This window comes from Anolis sagrei, chromosome 3 (assembly GCF_037176765.1).
Source record: "Anolis sagrei isolate rAnoSag1 chromosome 3, rAnoSag1.mat, whole genome shotgun sequence".
Classification (NCBI taxonomy): Eukaryota; Metazoa; Chordata; class Lepidosauria; order Squamata; family Dactyloidae; genus Anolis; species Anolis sagrei.
The window spans coordinates 202,826,229-202,851,880 of NC_090023.1; the positions used below are offsets into that span (position 1 = coordinate 202,826,229).

The 25,652-nt window shown below is 41.2% G+C and overlaps 1 protein-coding gene across 2 annotated transcripts in view; it reads left to right on the forward strand.

The window, feature by feature from the left end:
• Positions 1–18,132: 18,132 nt before the first annotated feature.
• The window catches only part of CACUL1 (CDK2 associated cullin domain 1), a 46,647-nt gene continuing 39,127 nt past the window's right edge, over positions 18,133–25,652 (forward strand). Inside the window, exons 1-2 of one of the 2 annotated variants that reach the window (XM_060768513.2) lie at positions 18,133–18,750; positions 22,947–23,073. In XM_060768513.2, coding sequence (XP_060624496.2) covers positions 18,327–18,750; positions 22,947–23,073 — 551 coding nt within the window. In that variant the 5' untranslated portion in view covers positions 18,133–18,326. The remainder of the gene's footprint in view (positions 18,751–22,946; positions 23,074–25,652) is intronic. The other variant, XM_060768515.2, reaches the window with a different exon arrangement.

Here is a 25,652-nt window from a genome sequence, read left to right on the forward strand (position 1 = left end):
CTCAGTTCTCCTTATTTTAATGAATATTCTTATCATATATTCTATGATAGACTTGATTTTAAAAAGCACCGCATCTCATGGCATAATAGTTACACTTTTAATCCCCTTTTGGGGCTGAAAAAAAGGAACGCAACCATTGTGTGGTGAAAAATGATGTACACCCTTCCATCTACAGTGCTTCACTTGGGTAAGCAAAGTAAAAGAAGAGTGCAAAAATACCAATTTGGGTAAGGGGTGAAAAGGGGTGAGTATTACACAGCGGGGAATGTTACATGGTGAAATATGTTGGGTGGAAGAGAAATACCTGTAGTAACTAGCACTTTTCAGAAATACTTGCACAATGGTAGTGGAAGAGTTGCTAGCTTGCTATAATTAGATCTTTGGAGACCTTGGAAAGCTACTTGTAATTTGTAAAACAAATTGAAACTGAATCCAGACAAAACAGAGGTGCTTGCCCTCAAGTGTTCTAATCTGGGGGTGGAGGCATGTCAATCAGTTCTGGATGGGGTTGCACTCCCACTGAAAGACTGTGGAGTACAGCTTAGGAGTACTCCTGCATTTGTCTCTCTAAATGTCAGCCCAGGAAGATGTGATGGTCAAGAGGGCTTGCTATCAACTTCAGCTGATACACCAACTGCAACCCTTCTTAGAATTTGAGGACCTAAAGATGGTAGTACACATGCTGGAAACCTCAAGGTTGGGCTTCTGCAATGCACTATACATTGGGTTACCTCTGTACCAAGTTTGGAAACTCCAATTAATTCAAAACATTTCAGCCAGACTGGATACAGAAACATCTAGGAGCATATTGCACCCATATTAATATCACTCCACTGGCTGTCAATTGACCTTTAAAGCCCTACATGGTTTGGATTCAGGTTACCTACAGGATCACCTTTTCCTGCACTAGCTGCCGTTTGGGACACTTAGGTCCCCTGTGGGGCGGTTACTCCAACCAGCCAGAACCTGACTGATGACTGTCACCCAGAGGACCTTTTCATTGGCTGCCCCACAACTGTGGAATGACCTGCCAGAAGAACTTCAACAGGTGAGGGAATTTAAAACACAATTGAAGACTCATCTCTTCCAGCAGGCCTACCCAATCAACTTTTAATCATGAGTTTTGATTTGCATTCTATTACCACTATATGTCAATTCTGTAGCTATGTTTGGTATAAGTTTTCATATATATATATTACTCACCATCAGAAGTGGATAATAAATAAAATGTATTATTATTATTATTATTTGAAACACAACAAGATGAGTCCACAGTATTGGATCATACGTCACATATTATTATTATTATTATTATTATTATTATTATTTACTTACTTTCTTACTTGTGAATAATGAATGATTCGGGGTTTAGGGATCCAAAGAATAGTCAAGTGCAGAGTTATGAGGAGAATGAAAACACAGCAAATATCAGAGCTTTACATGTGATTGAAATTTAATATCTCATTCCCTGGAATTCTAGAAATGTAGGCACTAAAAGAAAATTGTATTCGGGGCAGAATTGTGAGATGAAATGTCTTCACTATACCCCCCCCCCCCCCCCAATAGCGATAGCTCAGCTGTCTTTGCTATAGATAGTCACTTCTAGAGTCTTAATTTGTTCTATATAATAAATACATCTTCTCCCCAATTATCTTTTTCAGATCAAGGAGAAGGGTAGAATCCAGAGGTTTCTTGTTATCTGGAAGATTAAGTTGTTTTTCTCTTTACGGTAATTAATTGCAAATGGTTTCCATACACTTTCTGTAAAACAGTTCACTTTTTCATTGAGCCTATCTCAAAAGCACTGGCTGGTTATGCATATGTGTTGAAGCTGTTAAAATGGTTTTTAAAATATAAAAAACAAAACAAAACCCAGAGCTAGAATGAAAGGAAATGCTGGGATTAAATTTGGAGATATAAAGTGGAGTAAAGGTAATTCTCAAGATCCTGCAAGGTAGACTCCAGCAATACATGGAGAGTGAGCTACCAGATGTTCAAGCTGGGTTTAGAAAAAGCAGAGAAACAAGAGACCAAATTGCCAATACCTGCTGGATAATGGAGGAAGGAAGAAGGAAGAGGGGCCGACCAAGGACAAGATGGATGGATGGTATCCTTGAAGTGACTGGCTTGACACCGAGTAAACTGGGGGTGGCAATAGCTGACAGGGAGCTCTGGCATGTGTTGGTCCATGATGTCATGAAGACTTGGAAGCAACTGAACGAATAAACATCAACAAAGGATGGGAAAATGGTGAAGAGCTTATAGAAGTGGCTGGAATATAGACATTGAACATGGGGGTGGAGCCCAACTCAAAGAATATTCCAACCAAAACAGCTATGAGTTTTAATGGCATCACCAGGAATGTGCTTTCAAACAGAATTAGAATTGGTTTTTTAAAAGACCCATTTGGCAAGTTGATTGGAAACAGTGAATTCTTTCCAAATCCAGTCCCAAGGCTGTGTGCTTAGAGATGAGTTCCTTCACCCCTCACTAGCCTTGGACTGGCAAATATGTCAGATATGGTTGTTTCTGCCACCCTGGCCATTAGACTATTGGAAATCAGGCATGTAGCCCGGGGGGGGCGGGCGGGGGGCTTTAGGGGATTCAGCCCCCCCCCCCCCGAAATTCTCATGGTGGTTCACGAAAAGGCCTTACTGGTGCATTATTTAAACTGTTATGTTTATTCCTATCATGATCTGATCATCATGCTCAATATATCCCATATGCATGGGGATATTGGGGTAATTATACAAAAGGTTTGGTAGGGTAGACCCTCCTTCACTCAGACTCAGCTCCCCCCCCCCCGAAATCCCCCCTGAAAAAAACTCTGCCCCCCCCTCCCCGGAATCGAAATCCTGGCTACGGGCCTGTTGCAAATGCAAACTTTTTGAAGGGTAGACCAGAATGAATGAGAATATAAAAACAATGCACAGTCTTATTTTAATAACAGTTGTATTATATGCATGAGAATAATCCTACAAAACAAAAATCAGCTCCAAGCTTTCATCTGCACTGTGGTGGAAAAGAAAAATGAAACTGCTGAGAGCTTGTCAAATTTAATGTAATGTGTCATTTATACTGTTTATTTACATTCCTCTTTCAAAATGAAACTAGATTAGTCAATTTCAGCTCTGCTCTTTTGCTCAATAATCTTTTGCTCTGCTTACAGGGGGAAAGGGATGGAGATCAAAACCACAATGGCCTCATTGATTTTCTTACTGATTTTTTTAAAAAAATGTGACAAAAACATTTCCTTTGTGTTGCTGTTTTAAATACAAAGTGAAACAAAAAAACAGCACTTAGAAATGTTAATCTTTTGTACTTGCAATCTCAATCCTCCAGTCAGTCTTGGGAGTTCTATATATAAAAAGGTCTTCTCAAGCTTTGACAAAAATACAGTCCAAATGATCAGGCTTGGCTCAGGAAATTGGGCACAGATTCAGAACTAGATTTGGAAGAACTGAACCAGGGATTAGCCATTTGGTCCTTCAGATGTTTAGGTTGAACTCCCCAGAAAATCATCCACAATGCACAGTTACAGTAGTATTATACTACTTTATGTTGTCATGGCTACATTCTATAAAATCCTGGAATTTGCAGTTTAGCAGAGAATTCTGCAGAGAATACAAAGGAAGCAATTCTAAGTACTTTGCCAAACTTCAAATCCATAGGTTCCATAGGATGCCCCCTTAACAGTTAAATCAAATAAATATATTCTAACCAGATAGCCTACATACGTTCCCAGTCTCTGGAGCAAAATCCAGTGACTTGATCCTACAATTTTATAATTGGTTACCAACTTTAGGTAAAGGTAATGGTAAAGGTTTTCTCCTGACATGAAGTCCAGTCATGTCCAACTCTGGGGTGTGGTGCTCATCTCCATTGCTAAACTGAAGAGCCGGCATTGTCTATAGACACCTCCAAGGTCATGTGGCCAGCATGACTGCATGGAGTGCCATTACCTTCCCGCCGGAGCGGTACCTATTGATAATTGGTGTAACTAATTAATCATGAGAAGTGAAGAAGGTAGAGCAATGCATCAAAATAGAATTCCCCCCTCTCAAATAGAAATGTTCATTGTCTCAAAATCAGCAATTTGGTCTCCATTATTCCCATACATCTCAGTGATGTCATCATTTAGAGAAATCTGATTAGATAGCTGCCCAAGCTTTTGGGGAGAGGGGGCGCTATATAAATAATAATAATAATAATAATAATAATAATAATAATAATAATTATAATTATAATTATAATAATTATAATTATTTTAGTGACAAAAACACAATATGTCACAACAAACGAGATATATATGCTGGATTTCGTATCAGAAAATCACAAGTCAAACACTTCCCAAGCGTCTAGGACTGTGTGATGTATTTTCGGATGATGCGTGCAGATCCAAGTAAGGTGGCCTTTTGCAGTTGACAGATCATGATTTTTCAATTTTTATTATTTCCAAATGCTGGCTGAGATCTTTCGGCACATCATCCAGTGTGTCTGTTGTTGTTGTCGTTGTTGTTGTTGTTGTTGTTGTTTTTGTTGTTATTGTTATTATTATTATTATTATTAGTAGTAGTAGTAGTAGTAGTAATAGTAGTAGTATCCTAAATGCCCCAAAGGTACTAAATCCTGTCTGATCTTGGACGCTCTTGGATGGGAGACTGCCAATGAAAAACAGCCTGTATTTGAGAGGAAGGAACTGGCAAGACCATCTCTGCCTACTCCTTGGCTAAGAATATTCTTTGTAATCCATGGGATCAGCATAAATTGATAGGAGATTTGAAGGTACATGTACCATCAACTCCATCAACTCCAATGATGAACCTTCAGTGCAATTGTAGTATCTATGGAAGAGTTAATCAGCTCAACAGTGCATGGATGTCTATCACTCAGCCCAAGACAACCTGCACTGTCTTGGGCTGGCCACCACTTTCAGCCTCTAAAAAAGGTCAACCCATTCTGAAGAAATTTTGCCAACAAACCCAAATGATAGGTTTGCCTAAAGATTACTATAAATCAGAAATGATTGAAAGATCTACAATAACAAAAAAAAAAAAAACACATTTTGCATTTCTGTTGGATGGGGTTTACATCTGTAATATGTTTGTGAATCTACAAGATGTCCTTCGTATGTCCCAAACACCTACTGTTATTCCTATGCCAGTGAGGAATACTTGCCTAATACAATTGCACAACCTATTTTTCAAAGCACAATCATTTCAGATTTTTGACTTAATTACCTAGCTAGAAATGCATAACCCAGGAAGCATGCCAAGCTCTCATGGATGTTGGATGTTAGGGCTGAAACGACATAAAGATGTAGGTAAATCTCAGTGAAAACAAACGGGTGCCAATTTGTGCCTGCAGAACGCAGGTGGTGTGCATTACGCAGGGGAAGCAAGCCAACTCATTTTGTTCAGGCAGAAGCGTGCCTAAGCCAAGCGCCTGACAGGCAGAGAGCTAGGCTGGTAGAGTGGAAATCTAAATGAGAAACTTACAACAGGCTGAGTTTTAGAGCTGCTGATTCAGATAAAGCATCAAAGCAAATAGCACAATATAACCACTTTAATGTGGGATGAAAAAGTTTGTGAAATAAAAGGCTGAGTGCAGAAAAGGGGGAAATGGAAGGAGTGGAAGCAGCAGAATGTAAACTAAGAAGGTTTCTCTTCTTTCCTTGAGTATCAGTCCTTGTATCTGAATTCTCTGATCACAGCAAGGTTTGACTTATATATATTTTTCAGCACATGATGTTGTAGTTAAACTTGCATTCCACATTATTAGCCCCTCCAAAGTCCCACATATGTTGATATATTTGCAAGGCATTAAGAGAGACACAGCAACAATGACTGTGTCTGGCTTAAAATGTGTCGGTTGGGAATCTCTGGTGGCTTTTCAGCACTGATGGAAAGAACTTGCAGAAACTGGGAAAAGAGATGGTCTTGGACAGAAAGGGCTATATTAGTACAAATGGAGTAATCACAGATTTAAAGGCACTAAGGCACCGCGGACCTTAGTTTGGAGAGCCCTGATCTAAATCTCCACAACTCTATAGTCAACGTCTGCTGACTGCTGATCATAGAATTGTACTAGAGGATCTAGATCAGACATGGGCAGACTAAGGTGCCAGATGTGTCCCTCTGGGCACTTATCTCAGACCCTCCTCATTTTCCCAGTCCTTTTGGCATAAGGACACAACGGCTTGCTGTGTCCTTATGCCAAAAAGACAGGGGAGGAAGGCACTCAGCAGCTGAGAGCCCTCTGGAGCACTCTCGGCCACTATGAGTTTTGCCCTCCTCCCGGTGAATGGTCCCATCCTTGAGGGTAGCTCAAGAAAGGCACGTGGCAGCTGAGAGCCGTCTGGAGCACTCTCAGCTGCTGCCTGTCTCGCCCTTCTTCTGGCACAATGCATCGGAGCAGTCTCCGTGTCTCCCACCTTCCTCCTAGCCTAAGGATAGGGCAAGTAGTCCTGTCTGTATGCTGGGAGGACAACCTGAGGATGACCCAGGCCCTGCCCTGCCCCTCTTGACTCTGCCCCATCCTGGGCCCTACCCCTCAGGGGACCATCCTATCCAGCATGAGAACGGTTCCCCTCCCTTCTAGCCCAGCCCTTCTGGCCAGGCCTGCAATGTGGCCCCATGGCAAATAAGTTTGCCCATGCCTGACCTAGATATTTCTAGAGAGGTGTTCTAAGAATCTCTATGTCCTAGACCATTACTCTAGTCAGACTGGAGGAAGATATTCCTCGAGATAGCATTGCTAATCAAATCCTGTATAAACAGATTTACAAACTATAAATGTGGATGGGCAATTGTAATTCTCTGAATTCTGCAGCCAGACAATCACTAGCTTGAGGGGAAGGAGACTGGGAATCGTAATACTTAAAAAGCCCTGTTTTTCTTATATATATTTCCATAGCTGTAAAGTGAGAAAGCTGCTTAAAGGCCCATGTAAATGGCCTGAGCTAATTGCAAAAATATGAGGATTTCTCCAGCAGGATCAGGTGTAAGAATCTTGATGGGAAATGTTTCTGCACTTTGCCACGGCGATGTGCCTACAAACCTTTCAACATGACAACTTTAGCCCCAGGATGAATCCATACTTTAATAAAAAGGACAAATCCTCTATTGTAGTATATCAAGGGCACCTTTCTTTAGCACTGCTACATGTGATGACATTCCTGCCATTTTTTAAAGCCTGCCTGTGGAGAGATCTTATACTCTCCACTCTGTTATTTTTCATCAGTCAAGGAAGCATTGACAATCACTGCTTTGTCGCTGGTAGCAAAGTTTATAACCAGGGCTTTTACATTTTATGGATAAAGAGGCAAATATATATACTGGGACAGAACTGGTGGTGTGTGTGCGTGTGTATCTTACCACCAGTTCTGCCCCAAAAGTAATGAGAATGATTTAAAAATGTATTGAACATACATGCAATTACATCTTATCCCTTTCAAAATAGGCTCCTTGCGATCAAACACAGCGACTCCACTCTTCATAGCAGTGGAGGAAGTCTTCACTTGAGATGTTGTTCAAAGCCCTTATTGGAGCTGCTTTGGATGCTTTCAACTATCCTAAAATGATGTTCTATGAAGTGGGTTGTGAGCTTGGAGAAAGAAATTGCACAGAGCCAAGTCAGGGCTGTATGGTGGGGTAGGGAAGTGTTCAGAACAGTTTTCACATGAGCCCCATTGTGCTCGGTTCATGAAATTGACTGACATTGCTCCAGACTCTGGCCCCGTCTACACTGCCACATTACCCAGGCCCCTTCCACACTGCCATATAATCCAGATTATCAAAGCAGGTGATCTACATTATCTCCTTTGAACTGGATTATATGAGGCCCCATCTACCCTGCCATATAAAATCCAGATTATCTGCTTTGAACTGGACTATGTGGCAGTGTAGACTCATATAATCCAGTTCAAAGAAGATAATGTGGATTATCTGTTTTGATAATCTGGATTATATGGCAGTGTAGAAGGGGCCTAAGTCTACAGATACAGTTCAAATCAGATAATCTGAATTGTATATGGCAGTGTAGAAGGGGCATTAGGAACAGGCACATACAGTCACATGAAACGTTCTTTTAAAAAGAGAATCAAAATGTAAAAGCAATAATTTATAATATTCTCATGAATTTGATAAGTTTTATCCATTAGAGCTAACCCCATCTACACTTCCATACAAAATCCAAATAATCCGCTTTGAATTGGATTATTGGATTATAGAAGTTACGTTTTTCTTTTTCAAAATCATTACAAGGAAGTGTATTGTACAGTTAATCATCATTAGCATCTACATTCCCTCCCCCCCTTCTTTCTTTAGTGATGACACTCTTAAAACCTCCATAACATTACAATAGGACCCCTGTATCTGTGGCTTCATTTGTGCATTACTGACAAAAATGTCAATTCTAGGCATTTTCTAGGTCATCCACTGCAACCACATAGTATTCTTGTGCCAGAGATCAGAAGTGGGACAATTGCATTCAAAGCACCCCCAACAGATGGCCATCCAGCCTCTGTTTAAAAGCCTCCAAAGAAGGAGCCTCCACCACACTCTGGGGCCATATAATCCAGTTCACTGCTGAACAGCTCTCACAGTCAGGAAGTTCTTCCTAATGTTCTGATGGAATCTCCTTACCTGTAGTTTGAAGCCATTGTTCTGCTTCCTAGTCCCCAGGGCTGCAGAAAACAAGCCTGCCCTCTCCTTCCTATGACTTCGCCTATAGATCTATTTGGAATTCCACATAGGCAGGTCTAACTTTTTGATTACTCTACTGGACACTGATAGGAATGCAAAAATGGCTATCATTTCCAACAAGACACGGATCTATACTGTATACAATGATTAAGACAAGTACATTATCTATCCAGCTTCCATTATGTACTTTTAGACTGAGTCTTAACTACTTCTGTATTCATGTCATCGTTTTCTCTTTCTTATGACATGGTGAAACACTTTTTACTTATAGCAATTCTTGAGGCAACGACTTCAGTCTGAGGCCTTTGCCTTCTAATTCATATTTGTTAAGTTTCTTTTCTGACTATTTGTTATATCTTTCTCTCTGTTGAATAGAAAGCTGACATTCTGAACAGGAGGGAAAAAGCACCGAACAGAAATGAACATGAAAAGGAATATCAAATTGAAAGTACTCCCCCGAGTGGATGATGTATAAATTGTAAAAAAAAAAATCTCAAAATGCAGCCCTCGGGACTTGAATTATTTACACTCTTTTAATCCTCTTAACTTCAAATCAAGACTACTCATATTGCTTTACAGCCAGGCTTTCAATTGTGTTTATGTGTTCAGGAACGATTTCCGTGTCAGTCATTGCATTTAACACATTCATAATCTGCATTGGTTTTCTACATGTGTTTCGGGGCCTTCCAACTTCTCATCATCATCCTTGCTTACTTTTCTCAAAATCATATTTTCAGATTCTTTACACAAGGAGGAAAATGACACTCCAGTACTCCTGTCAGTCAAAAATAGGAAACGGAATATATCTCCTTTCTTGATAAGACTGTTTGGATGTGTAGTAGTCACAAGGTTAGAAAGCAACATTGAGGAAAATCTGCGTATTTAAATCTGATTTTTCATCTTTAATTTGGAGGGAAAAGGGAGATGTTGCCAAATTGTTAAAAATATGCTGTCCTCTTCTTAATGCCTGAGGAGACGCCTCAAGAGTGATCAAACATAGGTGCCTCCAACCTAGGTCGGATCTACACTGACCTATATCTCAGGATCTGATCCCACATTATCTGCTTTGAACTGGATTATATAAGTCTACACTGCCAGATAATTTGGGATAAACAGATAACCTGGGATTAGATCCCGTGATATAAGGCTATGTAGATACAGCCCTAATTCCTAACAACAACAACAACAACAACAACAACAACAACAGCAGCAGCAGCAACAACAACAACAACTTTATTTGTATTCCACCCTAGCTCCCCGAGGGGACTCAGGGCAGATTCCAACATAACAATGGCAAACATTCAATGCCTACATAAAACACATGATACTGACATAAAATCCTAGAAAAACCCCACATATAAAAGTAGCATTGAAACCTAACATGAAATTAAAAACCTAGTATCAGTAAATTAAACTTGACACCCATAAATTAAACTACACATAGTCAAACAAAATTCTATAATAATAAATCTAAACAAAACATCCACACTGGTGTACAATAGCCAGCAATGGTTCACTGAACAGTGCGGGTTGGTTATGTGGTTGTTGGGCTGGTGTGGACCAGGGAAACCTAAATAGAAATAATTCTCAACCAGAGGCCCGGCAATGAACTCTCAACCATCTAATCCCCTTCCTCTCCATATGCTAGTGAGGAAAAGTAGGTCTTCATTGTCCTTAAAAGGAGAGTAGGGAGAGGGCCAGTTTTATTTCTTTAGGGACGGAGTTCCAGAGGTGGGGGGCCACCATGGAGAAGGCCCTCTCTCTCATTCCCACCAGCCGTGCTTGGGATGGGGGTGGGACCAAGAGCAGGGCCTTTTCTGATTACCACAGTGCCTGGGCTATGGATCAGACTGGCTTCCCTGGGCCACAATGAAAAAAGAATTGTCTTGGGCTATACTTAAAATATACTAACATTAAAGATAGTTGATGAGTAAAAAAGAAGGAAGGAAAGAAAGAAGTTTGTGCATAGTTTTTGTGATATCTGCTACTTACAGATATGCAAAAAAAAAAACAAAACCCTTTGCACAATAATCTGTTCTAATAGTCTTTAAAAGTCATCGAGCAAGTCTTCTGGGCGAACTGTTTACAATTATAATGCAAATTACAGATAACACACTGATATCTGTGGATGTAACATACTCTGATTATTTCATTTCATTCCATTATCCATCCTTGCTGCCTCCTGCCTGGGGGAATCTTTTGTTAGGAGGTGTTAGTTGGCCCTGAATGTTTCCTGTATAGAATTCTCCAGTTTTCTGAGTATTGCTCTTTATTTACCAGTATTCTTTATCTTCCAGTATTAAAAAAAACAACAACTCTAAAATCAGGACAGTAAATAAAAAACAACACTCAGAAAACAGGGGAATTCCAGGCATGAAACAATCAGGGCCACCTCCCAACAAAGGAGTCCCCCAGGCAGGAAGCAGCCAGGCTTTGAAGCTGCAAGGCTATTCAGTGCTAATCAAGGTGGCCAATTGCAACATTCACACTTGCCTCCAACAGACAAGAGTCCTTTCTCCCATCTTGGGCATTCCACAGATATATAAACCCCATTTGCCTTGTTTCCAACAAACCTCACAAGCTCTGAGGATGGCTGCCATAGAGAATGCTTCTGGAATATGGGCATACAGCCCAGAAAACTCACAGCCACCTAGTGATTCAGGCCACGAAAGCCTTTGAGAACACAAGCATGTGCGTCATTTTTATAAAACCTCTAAATCTTCCTGGACTTACAAGGAAGAACTCAGAAAGTATTTCTGTGTCTCATAACCAAGAGGCAGGTAAACCAATAATTCATTATGTTTCTTAAACATCTTGGTTTTTTGTGCTCACATCCCGGCTTTGAGAACCTTGGCAGCTCAGGGCTGATTGATCAATCTGCAGGCTGTCAATGAAACAATTTCTTAAAAGGCAGGATGCGTGGAGGAGGGCAAATCTTTCTGCTGCTCCTTGCATCTATCTATTTTAAACACCTAACAATAAGTGGCACAGAGATTGACAATCAGCTTGGCAGTGTGTGGCAGTGTGATTGCTTTCCCTGCAGGTGACTAACATAAAATCCTTTTGGAAAGCTGTCAAAAATGATGGGCAGATTCACATGGGGGGATTAAAACTGTGTTAGGAACAGCTTTATGGTGGAGGTTCCAGACTTTTAATATCCACCCTGATGGCGTCCAGTGTTGCAATCCACCAAGAGAACAGTTTTTATTTTGTAAGCTGATATTAGACAAAGGCAATAAAATGTATGCTCTGTTTCTTTATCTGGAGTTGAACTTGGAATTATCAAGACATCAGTCATGGCAAGCCATAGGACAAGTAGCATATTTAATATCCCATGCTGGGGATTTATTCCTCTGAAAAGAGGTGACAGAATGTGATGTCACACACATTATTATTATTATTATTATTATTATTATTATTATTATTTATTACCCACCTTTCCTGATGGCTCTAGGTGGGATACAACAAAGTCAAAAACACAAGAAAATAAAATATAGAGAATAAATTACATAGATAAACACACACACACATGAACCAAACATATATACAGAACTGACATCGGGAAGCAAGAGAATGTCAATCAAAACTCATGACTGAAAGCAGGTAACCCTGCCAGAGATAGGTCCTCAATTGGGTTTTAAATTCTGACAGCTTGTTTAGCTTTCGGATCTCTTATGTGTGTTTAGGTGTACATGCACTTAGATGGAATTGGCACGAACATTGTTTTCTGCTGCTTGAGAGATTAGGACCCCTTCTACACTGCCATTTACACTGCCATTTAATCCAGATCATCAAGGCAAATAATCACATTATCAGCTATGAACTGGTTTATAGGTGTCTTACACTGCCAGATTTCATAGCAGATAATCTGGATTTTTTATGGCCGTGTAGAAGGGGCCTAGGACATGGAGCAATGGATTCGAACTTCAGGAAAAGAGATTCCACCTAAACATTAAAGAGAAATTCCTGATGGTAAGAGCTGTTCAGCAGTAGAATACGCTGCTTCGGAGCATGGTGGAGTCTGGAGGTTTTCAAGCGGAGACTGGATGGCCAACTGTCGGGGCTGCTTTGATTGTATTTTCCTGTATGACAGGAGAGTGAATTGGATGGCCCTTGTGGTTACATTCAACTCTATGATTTTATTGCTTCACTCCCATTCCTATCCTAGATGTGGATACTAGCAGAACTGAGCAGTATTAGGGCCATAATGTTTTGCAAGAGCCAGAAGAATTTCAGACCCCTTCTACACTGCCATATAATCCAGATGATCAAACAGATAATCCATATTATCTGCTTTGAACTGCATTATATGAATCTACACTTCCATATAATCCAGTTCAAAGCAGATAATCTGCATTATATGGCGATGTAGAAGGAGCCTCAGATACACACATTTATCTCTTGTCTTGCAGCTGGGGAGTAGTTGCATTGTGCACTATATAAAGAGTAGACTGGAGCTATATAATGATTTGCATACCATTTTCATAATTTGCTCATCACATTCAGGAATATACAGATTGCAGACAGTAATTAGTAGACATAAACGGAACATGGCCGGCCAGGTTGGGGATATGTGGCACTGCAATCCACACATCTGGAGAGCACCAGGATGAAGAAGGTTGTTCAATTACACTGGAATATATGACAGTGTGGACTCAGATAACCCAGTTCAAAGCAGATATTGTGGAATTTCCTGCCTTGAAGGCTTCCACGACCAAAATCATTGGTTTGCTGTGAGTTTTCCAGGATGTATGGCCACTTTGATTAGCATTGAATGGCCTTGCAGCTTCAAAGCCTGGCTGCTTCCTGTCTGGCCAATTGCAACATACACAAGTGCCTCAAACAGACAAGAGTTCTTTCTCCCACCCTGGACATTCCACAGATATATAAACCCCACTTGCCTAGTTTCCAACAGACCTCACAACCTCTGAGGAAGCCTGTCATAGATGTGGGCAAAAGGTCAGGAGAAAATGCTTCTGGAACATACAGCCCTGTAAACTCACAACCCTATAAGTTGGATGTTTGTAACTCCGATTGCCTGTCGGACTGCCTGTACTGGCATATCACAATTATTTACCTTTTTCTTTCTTTCAAAGTAACAGGAGCAGGAGGGGAAATTCACTAGGAAACTGTATTCTGAACGAGGTTTAAAGCTTTCTAGGCTACTTTTAAAAAACATTTGAAGTTAAGAGGGACAATTTGATGTGTTGACTGAAGTCCTTCACCACTAGATGGAGGTGTTTCCAAGAATGTATTGGAAAATAAAGTCCTGGAATAAGGGATTATAATTATTATTATTGTTGTTATTATTATTATTATTTGATACACAACAAGATTAGTACATAGCAAACAAGATGCTAGCTGTTGTATTGGATCATACATTGGATACTTCCCAAGTGTCTAGGACTATAGTATGTATCAGCGAATAACGCATGAAGAACCGAGTAGGATGGCCTTTAGCAGCTGACAGATGGTGATTTTGTCAGCGCTGATTGTTTTCAAGTGCTGGCCAAGGTCTTTCGGCGTTGCACCCAGTGTGCCGGTCACTACTGGGACCACCTTTACTGGCTTTTGCCAGTTTTTGCAGTTTGATACTTAAATTCTCATAGTATTATTATATTTATTTATTTATGCCCCGCTTTATCTCCTCAAAGGGGATTCAAAGCAGCTTGACATAAAAGGATTAGTATATAATTTAAAATATATAAAAATGCAAGCATTGAAATAGAATTAAACACATACTGTACTAAAAAAATTCAGTGAAAACCCATTTAAAGAACTCCCAAACTAGATCTTAAACACCTTCATCTTTGAATATCTCTCCCCTTATTTTTCCCTTTTGCTTTTCAGTGACTAGGAACCTTTTCACTGCCTTGAGATAACATGCTTTTGGGAAAGGCTGTCTATAACCTGATATTTAACAAGTTTGCCCCTTATATTAAACAAGGGACAAGGATCCACAAAGGCAGGCTTGTAAAGAAAGCAGTAAATAATGCAGTAAAATAAAACACAAGCAATCATTCCCTGGATTGGCAAACCCAGGGCTCTTCCACACATCCATATAACCCAGAACATCAAGGCAGGTGATCCACAATATCTGCTTTGAATTAGGTTATCTGAGTCCACACTCCATATATTCCAATTCAGATAATGTGGTATTTTCTGCCCTGATATTCTGGGATAAATGGCTATGTGGAAGGGCCCTTGCAGTATCTGCTTTGAACTGGGTTATCCGAGTCCACACTGCCAGTTCAAAGCAGATATTGTGAGATTTTATACAGCTGTGTGGAAGGGACCTCTGAAGATACTTTTAATGTGCAGTACACATTTCAATGTGCAATATACTCTGCTGCTGAGTATGCATGCCTAGTGTGGAACATATCTCACCACACTAAAACAGTGGATGTGGCTCTTAATGAGACATGCCACATTATCACAGGGTGCTTGCGCCCTACACCACTGGAGAAATTACACTGTTTAGTCGGTATTGCACCACCTGACTTCTGCTGGGAAGTAGCATCCAATAGTGAAAGGACCAAGGCAGAGACATCTCCAGCCCACTCCCTGTTTGGGTATCAGCCAGCATGTCAACGACTTAAATCAAGAAATAGTTTTCTAAGATCTACAGAGACAGTCGCTGGAACACCTCAGCAAGCGAGAGTCCAAAACTGGCAGGCTCAAACCCAGAACCTCAATCAATGGCTGATACCAAGTGAGAGACTCCCCCCTGGAAACACTGAAAACTGGGCGACTTGGAAGGCGCTGAACAGACTGCGCTCTGGCACCACAAGATGCAGAGCCAACCTTCAGAAATGGGGCTAACAAAGTGGAATCCTCGACATGCAAGTGTGGAGAGGAGCAAACCACTGACCACCTGCTGCAATGCAACCTGAGCCCTGCCACATGCACAATGAAAGACCTTCTTATAGCACCACTAGAGGCACTCCAAGTGGCCAGATACTGGTCAAAGGACATTTAATCAACTACCAAGCTTGCAAACTTTGTGCTTTGTTTGTTTGTTTGTTAAAAAATGCAATACAACTGTTTGGTTTGCTCCTGACACGATAAATAAATTATGTGCAGTACAGTATATATATATATCATGTTATCTATATAAATAAAAATGTAATGTTCGTTTGTGGGATTAACAAAACTCCAAAACCACTGGATGAATTGATACCACATTTGGACACAAGACACCTAACAGCCCAATGTATGTCCTTCACTCAGAAAAAGAGTGGAAGAAACTTAAAAAGCCAAAAAAACAAATATATACACAGACACACATATATGCATATATACGCACAAAACAGACACAGAAAGGAAGGAAGGAGAGAAGGAAGGAAAGAAAGAAGGGTAGAGAAGGAAGGAAGGAGGGAGAGAAGGGAAAGGAGGAGGGAAGGAGCGAAAGAAGGAAAGAAAGGTAGAGAAGGAAGGAGAGAAAGACGGAGAGAAGGAGAGAAGGAAGGAAAAAAGAAGGATAGAGAAGGAGGGAGAGAAAGAGAGAAGGAGAGAACGAAGGAAAAAAAGAAGGGTAGAGAAGGAAGGAGGGAAAGAAGGAGATAAAGAAGGAAAGAAGGAGGGAGAGAATTAAATAAAGTGAAAGAGGGAAGGAAGAAGGAAGGAAAGAGAGAAAGAGGGAAGGAAGGAAAGAGACAAGGAAGGATGGAACCAAAGAGCAAAGGAAGCGAGAAAAGAAACAGGCAGAGAAGGAATAAAGAAGGGAAAGAAAAAGTGGGAAGGAAGGAAGGAAGGAAGGAAGGAAGGAGAGAAAGAAAGAGGGAAGGTTGGCCACAACAACGCGTGGCGGGTACAGCTAGTATGTGTGTGTGTATATATATATATGTGTGTGTGTGTGTGTATACATATACTTGTGGCCAACCTTCCCTCTCTCTTTCTCTCCTTCCTTCCTTCTTTCTATATATATATATATAGAGAGAGAGAGAGAGAGAAAGAGAGAGAGAATATATATATATATATATATATATATATATATATATATATAGTTGTTGTTCATTCGTTCAGTCGTCTCCGACTCTTCGTGACCTCATGGACCAGCCCACGCCAGAGCTCCCTGTCGGCCGTCACCACCCCCAGCTCCTTCAAGGTCAGTTCAGTCACTTCAAGGATGCCATCCATCCATCTTGCCCTTGGTCGGCCCCTCTTCCTTTTGCCTTCCACTTTCCCCAGCATCATTGTCTTCTCTAGGCTTTGCTGTCTCCTCATGATGTGGCCAAAGTACTTCAACTTTGTCTCTAGTATCCTTCCCTCCAGTGAGCAGCCGGGCTTTATTTCCTGGAGGATGGACTGGTTGGATCTTCTCGCAGTCCAAGGCACTCTCAGAACTTTCCTCCAATACCACAGCTCAAAAACATCGATCTTCCTTCGCTCAGCCTTCCCTAAGGTCCAGCTCTCACATCCGTAGGTTACTACAGGGAATACCATGGCTTTGACTAGGCGGATCTTTGTTGCCAGTCTGATGTCTCTACTCTTTACTATTTTATCGAGACTGGACATTGCTCTCCTCCCAAGAAGGAAGCGTCTTCTGATTTCCTGGCTACAGTCTGCATCTGCAGTAATCTTTGCACCTAGAAATACAAAGTCTGTCACGGCCTCCACGGTTTCTCCCTCTATTTCACAGTTGTCAATCATTCTTGTTGCCATGATCTTGGTTTTTTTGATGTTTAGCTGCAACCCGGCTTTTGCGCTTTCTTCTTTTGCCTTGATTAGAAGGCTCCTCAGCTCCTCGCTTTCGGCCATCAGAGTGGTGTCATCTGCATATCTGAGGTTGTTAATGTTTCTTCCAGCAATTTTCACCCCAGCTTTGCATTCATCAAGCCCCGCACATCGCATGATGTGTTCTGCATACAAGTTAAAAAGGTTGGGTGAGAGGATGCAGCCTTGCCGTACGCCTTTCCCAATCTTGAACCAGTCTGTTGTTCCGTGGTCAGTTCTGACTGTTGCTACTTGGTCCTTGTACAGATTCCTCAGGAGAGAGACAAGGTGGCTTGGGATGCCCATCCCACTAAGAACTTGCCACAATTTATTATGATCCACACAGTCAAAGGCTTTAGAATAGTCAATGAAGCAGAAGTAGATGTTTTTCTGAAACTCCCTGCCTTTCTCCATTATCCAGCGGAGATTGGCAATCTGGTCTCTCGTTCCTCTGCCTTTTCTAAACCCAGCTTGAATATACATATATATATTCTTTCATGTGTGCTGCTTGGTTTGCAATGTACGAAAGAACCCATCCATTCTGAAGACAGGCCTCTTTAAAAAAGAAGCAGCAGCAGAAGTTGCCTCTAGTGTCATGGCGGCAGCCGGCAAAAAGAAGGCCCCGCGCCGACAACTCCCACAATCCTCTGCGCGAGTCAAGCTGCTCCGCGGGAAGCCGCCAAGCGTTGCTCAACAGCGCGCGCGAGAAAAAGAAAAACTGCTTTACGGCCGGAAGTGGCTTCCGCTTCCGCCACTCGCCTGTCCGAGAGCGGTTGGCCGCCGCCGCCGCCGCAGTTGTTCTGAGTAGCCCGGCGACGTGAGGAGCGATGAGAGGGAGCCTATTGTGACCGGCCCTTCTCCCCGCCGCCTGCCGCCCCCTCCTCCCTGGCACCCAGGCCGGTCGGGATGGAGGAGGAGAGCATGGAGGAGGAGGAGGGGGCCGGCGCAGGAGGAGGAGGGGGAGGCGGCGGCGGCGGGAGCTTCAGCAGCAGCGGCAGCAGCAGTTACGAGGCCTTCATGGACGACCAGAACCACAACAACTGGGGCGCGGCGGGAGGAGGAGGAGGAGGAGGCGGCGGGTACGGGCAGCCCCCTCCGCCGCCGCAGCCCCCCTCGCCCTGCCCCGGTGAGCTCCGTCGGCCCTGCCTTCACAGGGGCTCCTTGCCGGCACAGGAGGAGCTGCAGATCCACATGATGGCCGAGGCGGCGGCGGGCAACGCGGGGCAAGGGAAAGGCTGCGAGGCCGCGCCGGGCAAAGGAGGGGGCGCCACTGTCGCCGCCGCCGCTGCAGGCCTCAACCTCAACATCAACCCTTCCGCTTCCAAGTTCTGTGAGTAAGGCCCACTCTCAGGGTCTTTGGGGCCCTTCCACACAGTTGAATAAAACCCCACATTATCTGCTTTGAACTGGGATATAGAATATCAAGGCAGAAAACCCCACAATATCTCTGTGTGTACCCAGGGCCCTTCCACACAGCCCTATATCCCAGAATATCAAGGTAGAAAACCCCACACAACCCTATATCTCAGAATATCAAGGCAGAACATCCCACAATATCTGTGTGTGTACTAAGGGCCCTTCCACACAGCCCTATATCCCAGAATATCAAAGCAGAACATCCCACAATATCTCTGTGTGTGTACCCAGGGCCCTTCCACACGGCCCTATATCCCACAATACCTGTGTGTGTACCCAGGGCCGTTCCACACAGCCCTATATCCCAGAATATCAAGGCAGAAAATCTCACAGTATGTGCTTTGAACAGGGTTTTGAGCGTCCACACTCAGATGTGGGATTTTCTGCCATTATATTCTGGGATGTAGGGCTGTGTGGAAGGGCCCAGAGCACACACTCAAATAATGTGGGATTTTCTGCCTTGATATTCTGGGATATAGGGCTGTGTGGAAGGGCCCTGGGTTATATGGCAGTGTGGAATATTAAGTAATATTTCAGAGGAAGGAACTGGCAAAACCACCTTTTGAGTATTCCTTGCCTAAGAAAGATAACCTAAGGCCCTTTGACACAGCTCTATATCCCAGAAAATTCCACATTTGTGCATTGTAGACACCCAGCCCTTCTCAAGCGCATTATAGACTCCAGAACACGGCTGTCAAAAAGAGCCTCAAGTGCATGGCTGGGCAGAGGTGGGCTAATTGGCCTCCCGGGATGGGGAATTACTTATCTCCACTCTTAGTTGTCACTTCTCCCTCTCCTTTTAAAAAATCCCATGGGCCCTTCCACACAACCCTATGACCCAAAATATCAAGGCAGGAAATCCCACATTACCTGACTGTGGACTCTAATAACCCTGTTCAAAGCAGATATTGTGGGATTTTCCGCCTTGATATTCTGGGATATAGGGCTGTGTGGAAGGGCCCTGTATGGCTTTGGTGCACTGATGTCAGTCTCTGCAGATAATTGGTGGTGGTGGAATCCTGCAAAGTGTTTTGAGACCATATTCCGTATTCACGGTAGTCACTTTTCATGCCTCAAAACAATTCACGATTAAAAACAACAAAGTATAAAAACAGTGTTAAAACTATTTCAAACCAAACTCAACTAGCAGTAACCAAGAATATGATGGGCATGATCAGACTAGAGAGGGATGGGCATGTACTTGTGCAAAAAGCAGACTGTAGGGCAGGGCAAAGGGTTAAGTTCTGAGTACAACCTTATCGATAAACTGGGCTGGGCGTTAATGAACAGGGCCTAATCGTCATCAGATGCACACTGATCCTCCCAAACCAGTTCCAAGCTGTATTACAGACATGCTCTCTGTCTCTTCCCGCTTCAGATCAGAAGATGAGGTATTGGCATCCATCCTATAGCACTTGCCTTTCTATAAGATGGGGCAGGACACACATCCCATGCATCCATAGTTTTTGCTAGTGGGTGGTTCCATCTTTGGCAGCACTCTTCTCTGCCTCCCTTGCTTGCACCATTTGCCTTGAGAGTTCTTTTAAAGGAGAATGGACAAATTCATTGCATGGTATCTGCTATAGCATTAATCCTCACACTCACTTGTGCACGCATCTGTCTCGCATCGGGTACATCTACACTTTAGAATGATTACAGTTTGAATTAATTTTAACTGTCTTTGTCTCAGTGCTATGAAATCCTTGGAATTGTAGTTTGGCAGAGGAGCTAAAGACCATGCAAAATGACAATTTCCATGATTCTACAGCATTGTACCAAATGATATCAAACTGCATTAATTCAGTAACCCTAATGTAAGTGCACCTATGGGCAATGTGGCTGTGAGGAGTTATTAGTCATGATGGATATGTGTTTTTTCTTAAATACTGTGGGCTCAGTATCTGCTGTATGCTCAAGTCCCGTTGTATATATTCAGTGGCATAGGAACATGACATACTGTATATAAAATGTGAAAATCAAGGTTTGCATTTTAGAATTTTTTGGGAAGTATATTTTCAAATCTTGGATGGTTGAATTTGTGCTTGTTGAATCTGTGGATATGGAAGGCCAACTGCAATAGAAGAGTGTGTAAATGTGAACCGGTAACGGCATACATACTTTTCTTGTGGAAGTTTTACAGTCATCTGCCTGGCCACATGGGATGGTGAAGTGCTGTCTTTGCAGCCTTAACCCTTCGAAGGTTCTTTTGACCCATCCTTTTTCTGTTCTTTTCTCTACAAGGGTGAATTGCTACTCCCAGAAGCCCATAGGTCTCGGTTCCCACCCACATTTTGTTGCTGTAAAGTTGTTTCCAACTTATGGGAACCTGTAAGGCAAACATAACATGGGGGTTTCTGAGGCTGAGAGTACGTGATTGGCTCAGAGTAACTCAGTGGATTATTGTGGTTGAGCAGGGATTGTGGTTGAGCAGGGATCCGGAGAAGAAAATTGGCATTCAGAACCACAATAGTTACTCACTTGTGATTTAGGCCGCTGGTCCAACCCAGTAGCCCTCTTCTTATGAGTGTTATCGTTATGGATTTACTCTGCGGTTTCCAGTTATGCCTGTGTTGTTGTTGTTGTTGTTTTAGCAGTAGCATTAATAATTGCATTTCTGTTTTTTATCTCTTAAAAGAGATCCAGGCATGTGGAATTGTGGTGATATAATTTAAACGGTGGCTTCAATCTAAGTGTATAAGCTACTCCTTATCTTTATTGTGGGTTTCAAATATAGACCTGTGGTTTTGAAATGTAATTTTGCACATGGAGTTTGGACTGATAAATGCTCAAGTTCAGTCTGATTAAAAACATACACACCTTGGACAGTTTGTTAAATGTGTCTCATTCTAAGGCAGTTCCCCCATACATTAACTACAAATGGCCCTACAAATGACCACAGTGTGTGCTTAATGGCTTTCCTCTTTTCTTCTATTTCAATATGTATTGCCTTGGTAGCAGTGTAAACCCTTCAGAAATGCAAACTAGGCCTTCTGCTTAGAAATACTGTTGCCTTTCTCTCTTGCATGCACCTACTTGTGAAGGTAGGCGTTTAAAGTAGATGAGGAAGATCAAAGAGCGTGCTCCAGAGTTACATTATAAATGGACATAATGAGCTTTTCTCAGGTCTGTCTATATGTGTGACAACAACCTGCACAGTTTGTTTGATCTAGGGACTACCTTATCTAGAGAAAAAATTGAATCTAGCTAGGAATTTTAAATTGACTTCTCAGAAGTTTTTTAAAAAAACAATACGGACTCCCCAACTCCAGCAGCAAGACCTCAGTTCATCATTGGCTTATTTTGCAAGCCAGGGGAAAGAACAATTTTGATATTGCATGTTTCACAATTTACAGTAGTATGCTTGAAATCTGGCTTAAATTGAGAAGCCATAGTTTGTTACCAAACCCACATTTGGGTTTGTCTGTGTTTGGAATAATACTTGCCTGTGACAAACAAAATCACTGTGGTCCACGAACCACTAAGTTTTGATCCAGATGGGAAATGCACTCCTGAAATAGTAATCATGGGGAAAAAGGTGTCTACACTGAAGCTTTATCATCAATCTTTGTTTCTACAACAAGCAATTTCAAAATCCAATTATCACAGGGACAGTAAGTGTGGTGAAATCTTCTGAACAGGGGCACAGACAGCAAAACAAACACCACAGGAGTGTTAACCCTTCCCTATGCTATCCAAAATACACACACACACACAATATAAAGAGAGAGTTAGAGAGAGTGTGTATATATAGATATATATAATGGCTGGAAGTACACTTAAAATGTGTTCCAACTTACAAACCTATCTCGTTTGTAACTTGGGGACTGCCTGTATAGATGAAATTTCCATTTTGTTCTCTATAACTTTATATGTGCAAGTCTGTTGAGAAGTAAAGCAAACTGTTCAGTGGGATTTGCTTCCATTAATTGCGAAGTAAAATAAATGCCTTACATGGATAGGAAATATCTGGAATTTTTTTTTACAGTTTGTAAATGTTTAAAAAGTTTGGTTTGTGTTAAAGAATGTTTACATGTGCCATTAATGATGTTTGTTTCATTATTCATTTTAGCTGCTTTTCCAAATTGGCTAAAATATTTTCTTTTCTTATAGTAATGAATGTTATAACGATAGAAGACTATAAGAGCACATATTGGCCAAAGTTGGATAGTGCCATAGATCAGCTTTTAACACAGAGTCCTGGTGACTACATCCCCATCTCCTATGAACAAATATACAGGTAATCTTATAACAACAGCATGTTTGAAGGTGGTTATGTCAGTTCTATAGCTGTCTGTTTTAATGAGCCAATATTATGTTCCTAGATACAAATGTTAATTTGATAATTGAATTATTTTGTAATTTTGTTAAACATATGTAAATTTAATAAAGAAATAAAGCAGTTTTAAAGCCTTTTATGTAGTTTTAGGATGTTTTTCTCCCACCACAGGATTCAAGACAAAAGTTCATATCCTTTGTGGTAGGGATCTACATCTATTCAGTTGTAATGGCTCGTGGGGAATATAGTCTGTCTGGCTACTTTGATTTGTAGGGATGGCTTTATCAGATCTGGATTATATGGCAGTGTAGAAGGGCCGTCAGTCTCAGCCCCCACCTCCAACAGACGAAGCCTCTGTTTCCAGACTTGCAAGTACTGATAAGAGGTGGGGGTTGAGACTGATAACCCTTCTTCACTGCCATATAATCCAGATCATCAAAGCAGATAACCCAGATTATTTGCTCTGAACAGGTTTATATGTGTCTACAGTGCCATATAATCCAGTTTAAAACAGATAACCTGGATTTTATTTGGCAGTGTAGATTGGGCCTTAGTAGAGGGGCAAAAGAGAGGGACATTAAGCACTTCCAGGATCCACATGTGGTCTATGAGTTGAGCACCCATTTTACATAAAAGCAAGATCAATAGATTTCAGTTAATGTTTCTCTACTGTTGTTGGTAGAATAATAGATATGGATGAGAATAGTATTTTAAGATTTTATTTTTGTAATTTAGGCAAATGTTTCTTTTCCCTTTCATATAACATCAAGCATATAGCTCTTGTTTCACATTTTTGGCCTAAACAGTTTGAAGGCAATCCTTGGAACTTTGTTAATAAAATGTATTTTCAAGTATACCCTAACTGATCTAGGAATTTTCTGCCATCTTTCAACAAGCTTCAGGAAAGTTTACAAGAGATTAAAGTAACAATAAAACAAATGTTTATCTGTTTTTGATACTTTTAAATTGCTTTTCAGAACAAAATCCTCTCAAAGCAATTTCATACCACATATACAAACACCCATTAATCCGTTGAGGTGCGAGAAAGAATTTTGCAAATTATGTTCACTACAAAAAAGGTCTAGTGGTCATCAATCTTAAAGGCAGGCCAATCAGCAAGGATTCTAATGGTAGCCACCAAAAGTGAAGTAGATTAGACAGACAGATTTTAACATTCCCTGGGGTTAGAACGTCCACAAAGTGGGAAAAAATAATTTTAAAAATGAGAGAACAGCACTTTAGAAATCTCTAACTTTGTCAGCATAACCCTGAAGTCACTTTTTGCTGGAAATTGACTATAGAATTATTTTCTTTAGGAATCTCTAAGGGCCCTTCCACACAGCCATATAACCCAGAATATCGAGGCAGATAATCCATAATATCTGCTTTGAACTGGGTCCACAGTGCCATATAATCCAGTTCAGTGTGGGTTTTATACAGCTGTGTGGAAGGAGTTAAAGTCCAATGCAAATCTATTAGAAGTTGGCCATAGAGTCATGCTGAAGGGCCTCGAGATTCCTAGAGAATATATTAATCAAAATCCCAAATGATCGAAGCTGCTAAAGTGATTTATTTATTTATTTCATTTATTATTTCAAAAATTTGTACCCTGCCCTTCTCTACCCCCGAAGGGGGACTCATGAAACATAGGAATGTGAAGGGCTCAATGTATGGACACAGTTTATCCTACAAAAAAAAGTGGACCTGAACTTAAAGTTTGAATGTTCAAAACTAGCACCTTGAATTCCTTGTGAGTTAATTTGTACCCAGGGCAGCTGTTAACATACTGGTTTAATATATTCTGATTGGCTAGCCACTGTGTTTGAATACCTGAGTGACCACATTCTTATTCTACTGGATTATTTGCATTTGATGAAGTGTTGCCTTTCCTAATGTCTGGGGTGATAGAGATATAAAATAGTTGGAAATTTTGAAGCCATGAAAATGCAATGTGTTTTCCAATCTTTCACCAATAGGAAATTTAAATGTGGGAGAAAGTGAGACATATTCATACTTACATTCTTATTAGACCTATCCTTATGTTACTGTTTTAATAATGTAAAATGGTTTATTGAACATTTAACTCACTTGTCACATTTTACAGTTCCTCACTGAATGTGAAAGCTGTATTTTTGTACAAATTGTGGATATACCTATACTGAATGTTGTAGATGTGTTATTTGATGATAGTTTGTAAGCTGTTACTTAGTAATTGGTCTTACGTGGTACTCTTAATAGTTTCAGAGAAAGTACTCTCAGGCCCCTTCTTACACTGCCATATAATCCAGATTATCAAAGCAGATAATCCACATTATCTGTTTGAACTGGATTATATGAGTCTATGCTGCCATATAATCCAGTTCAAAGCAGATGACCTGGATTTGATATGACAGTGTAGAAGGGGCCTAAGACAGTTGATGATTAAGGTCTTTTAACTTTACTACATTGGCTCAGAAATCCTGGCTTTTTCATACCTTAAATATTGTTGTGGGATCATTAATTCCTTGTAAAGGTTTGAGGACTATCCAGCTCTTATTTGA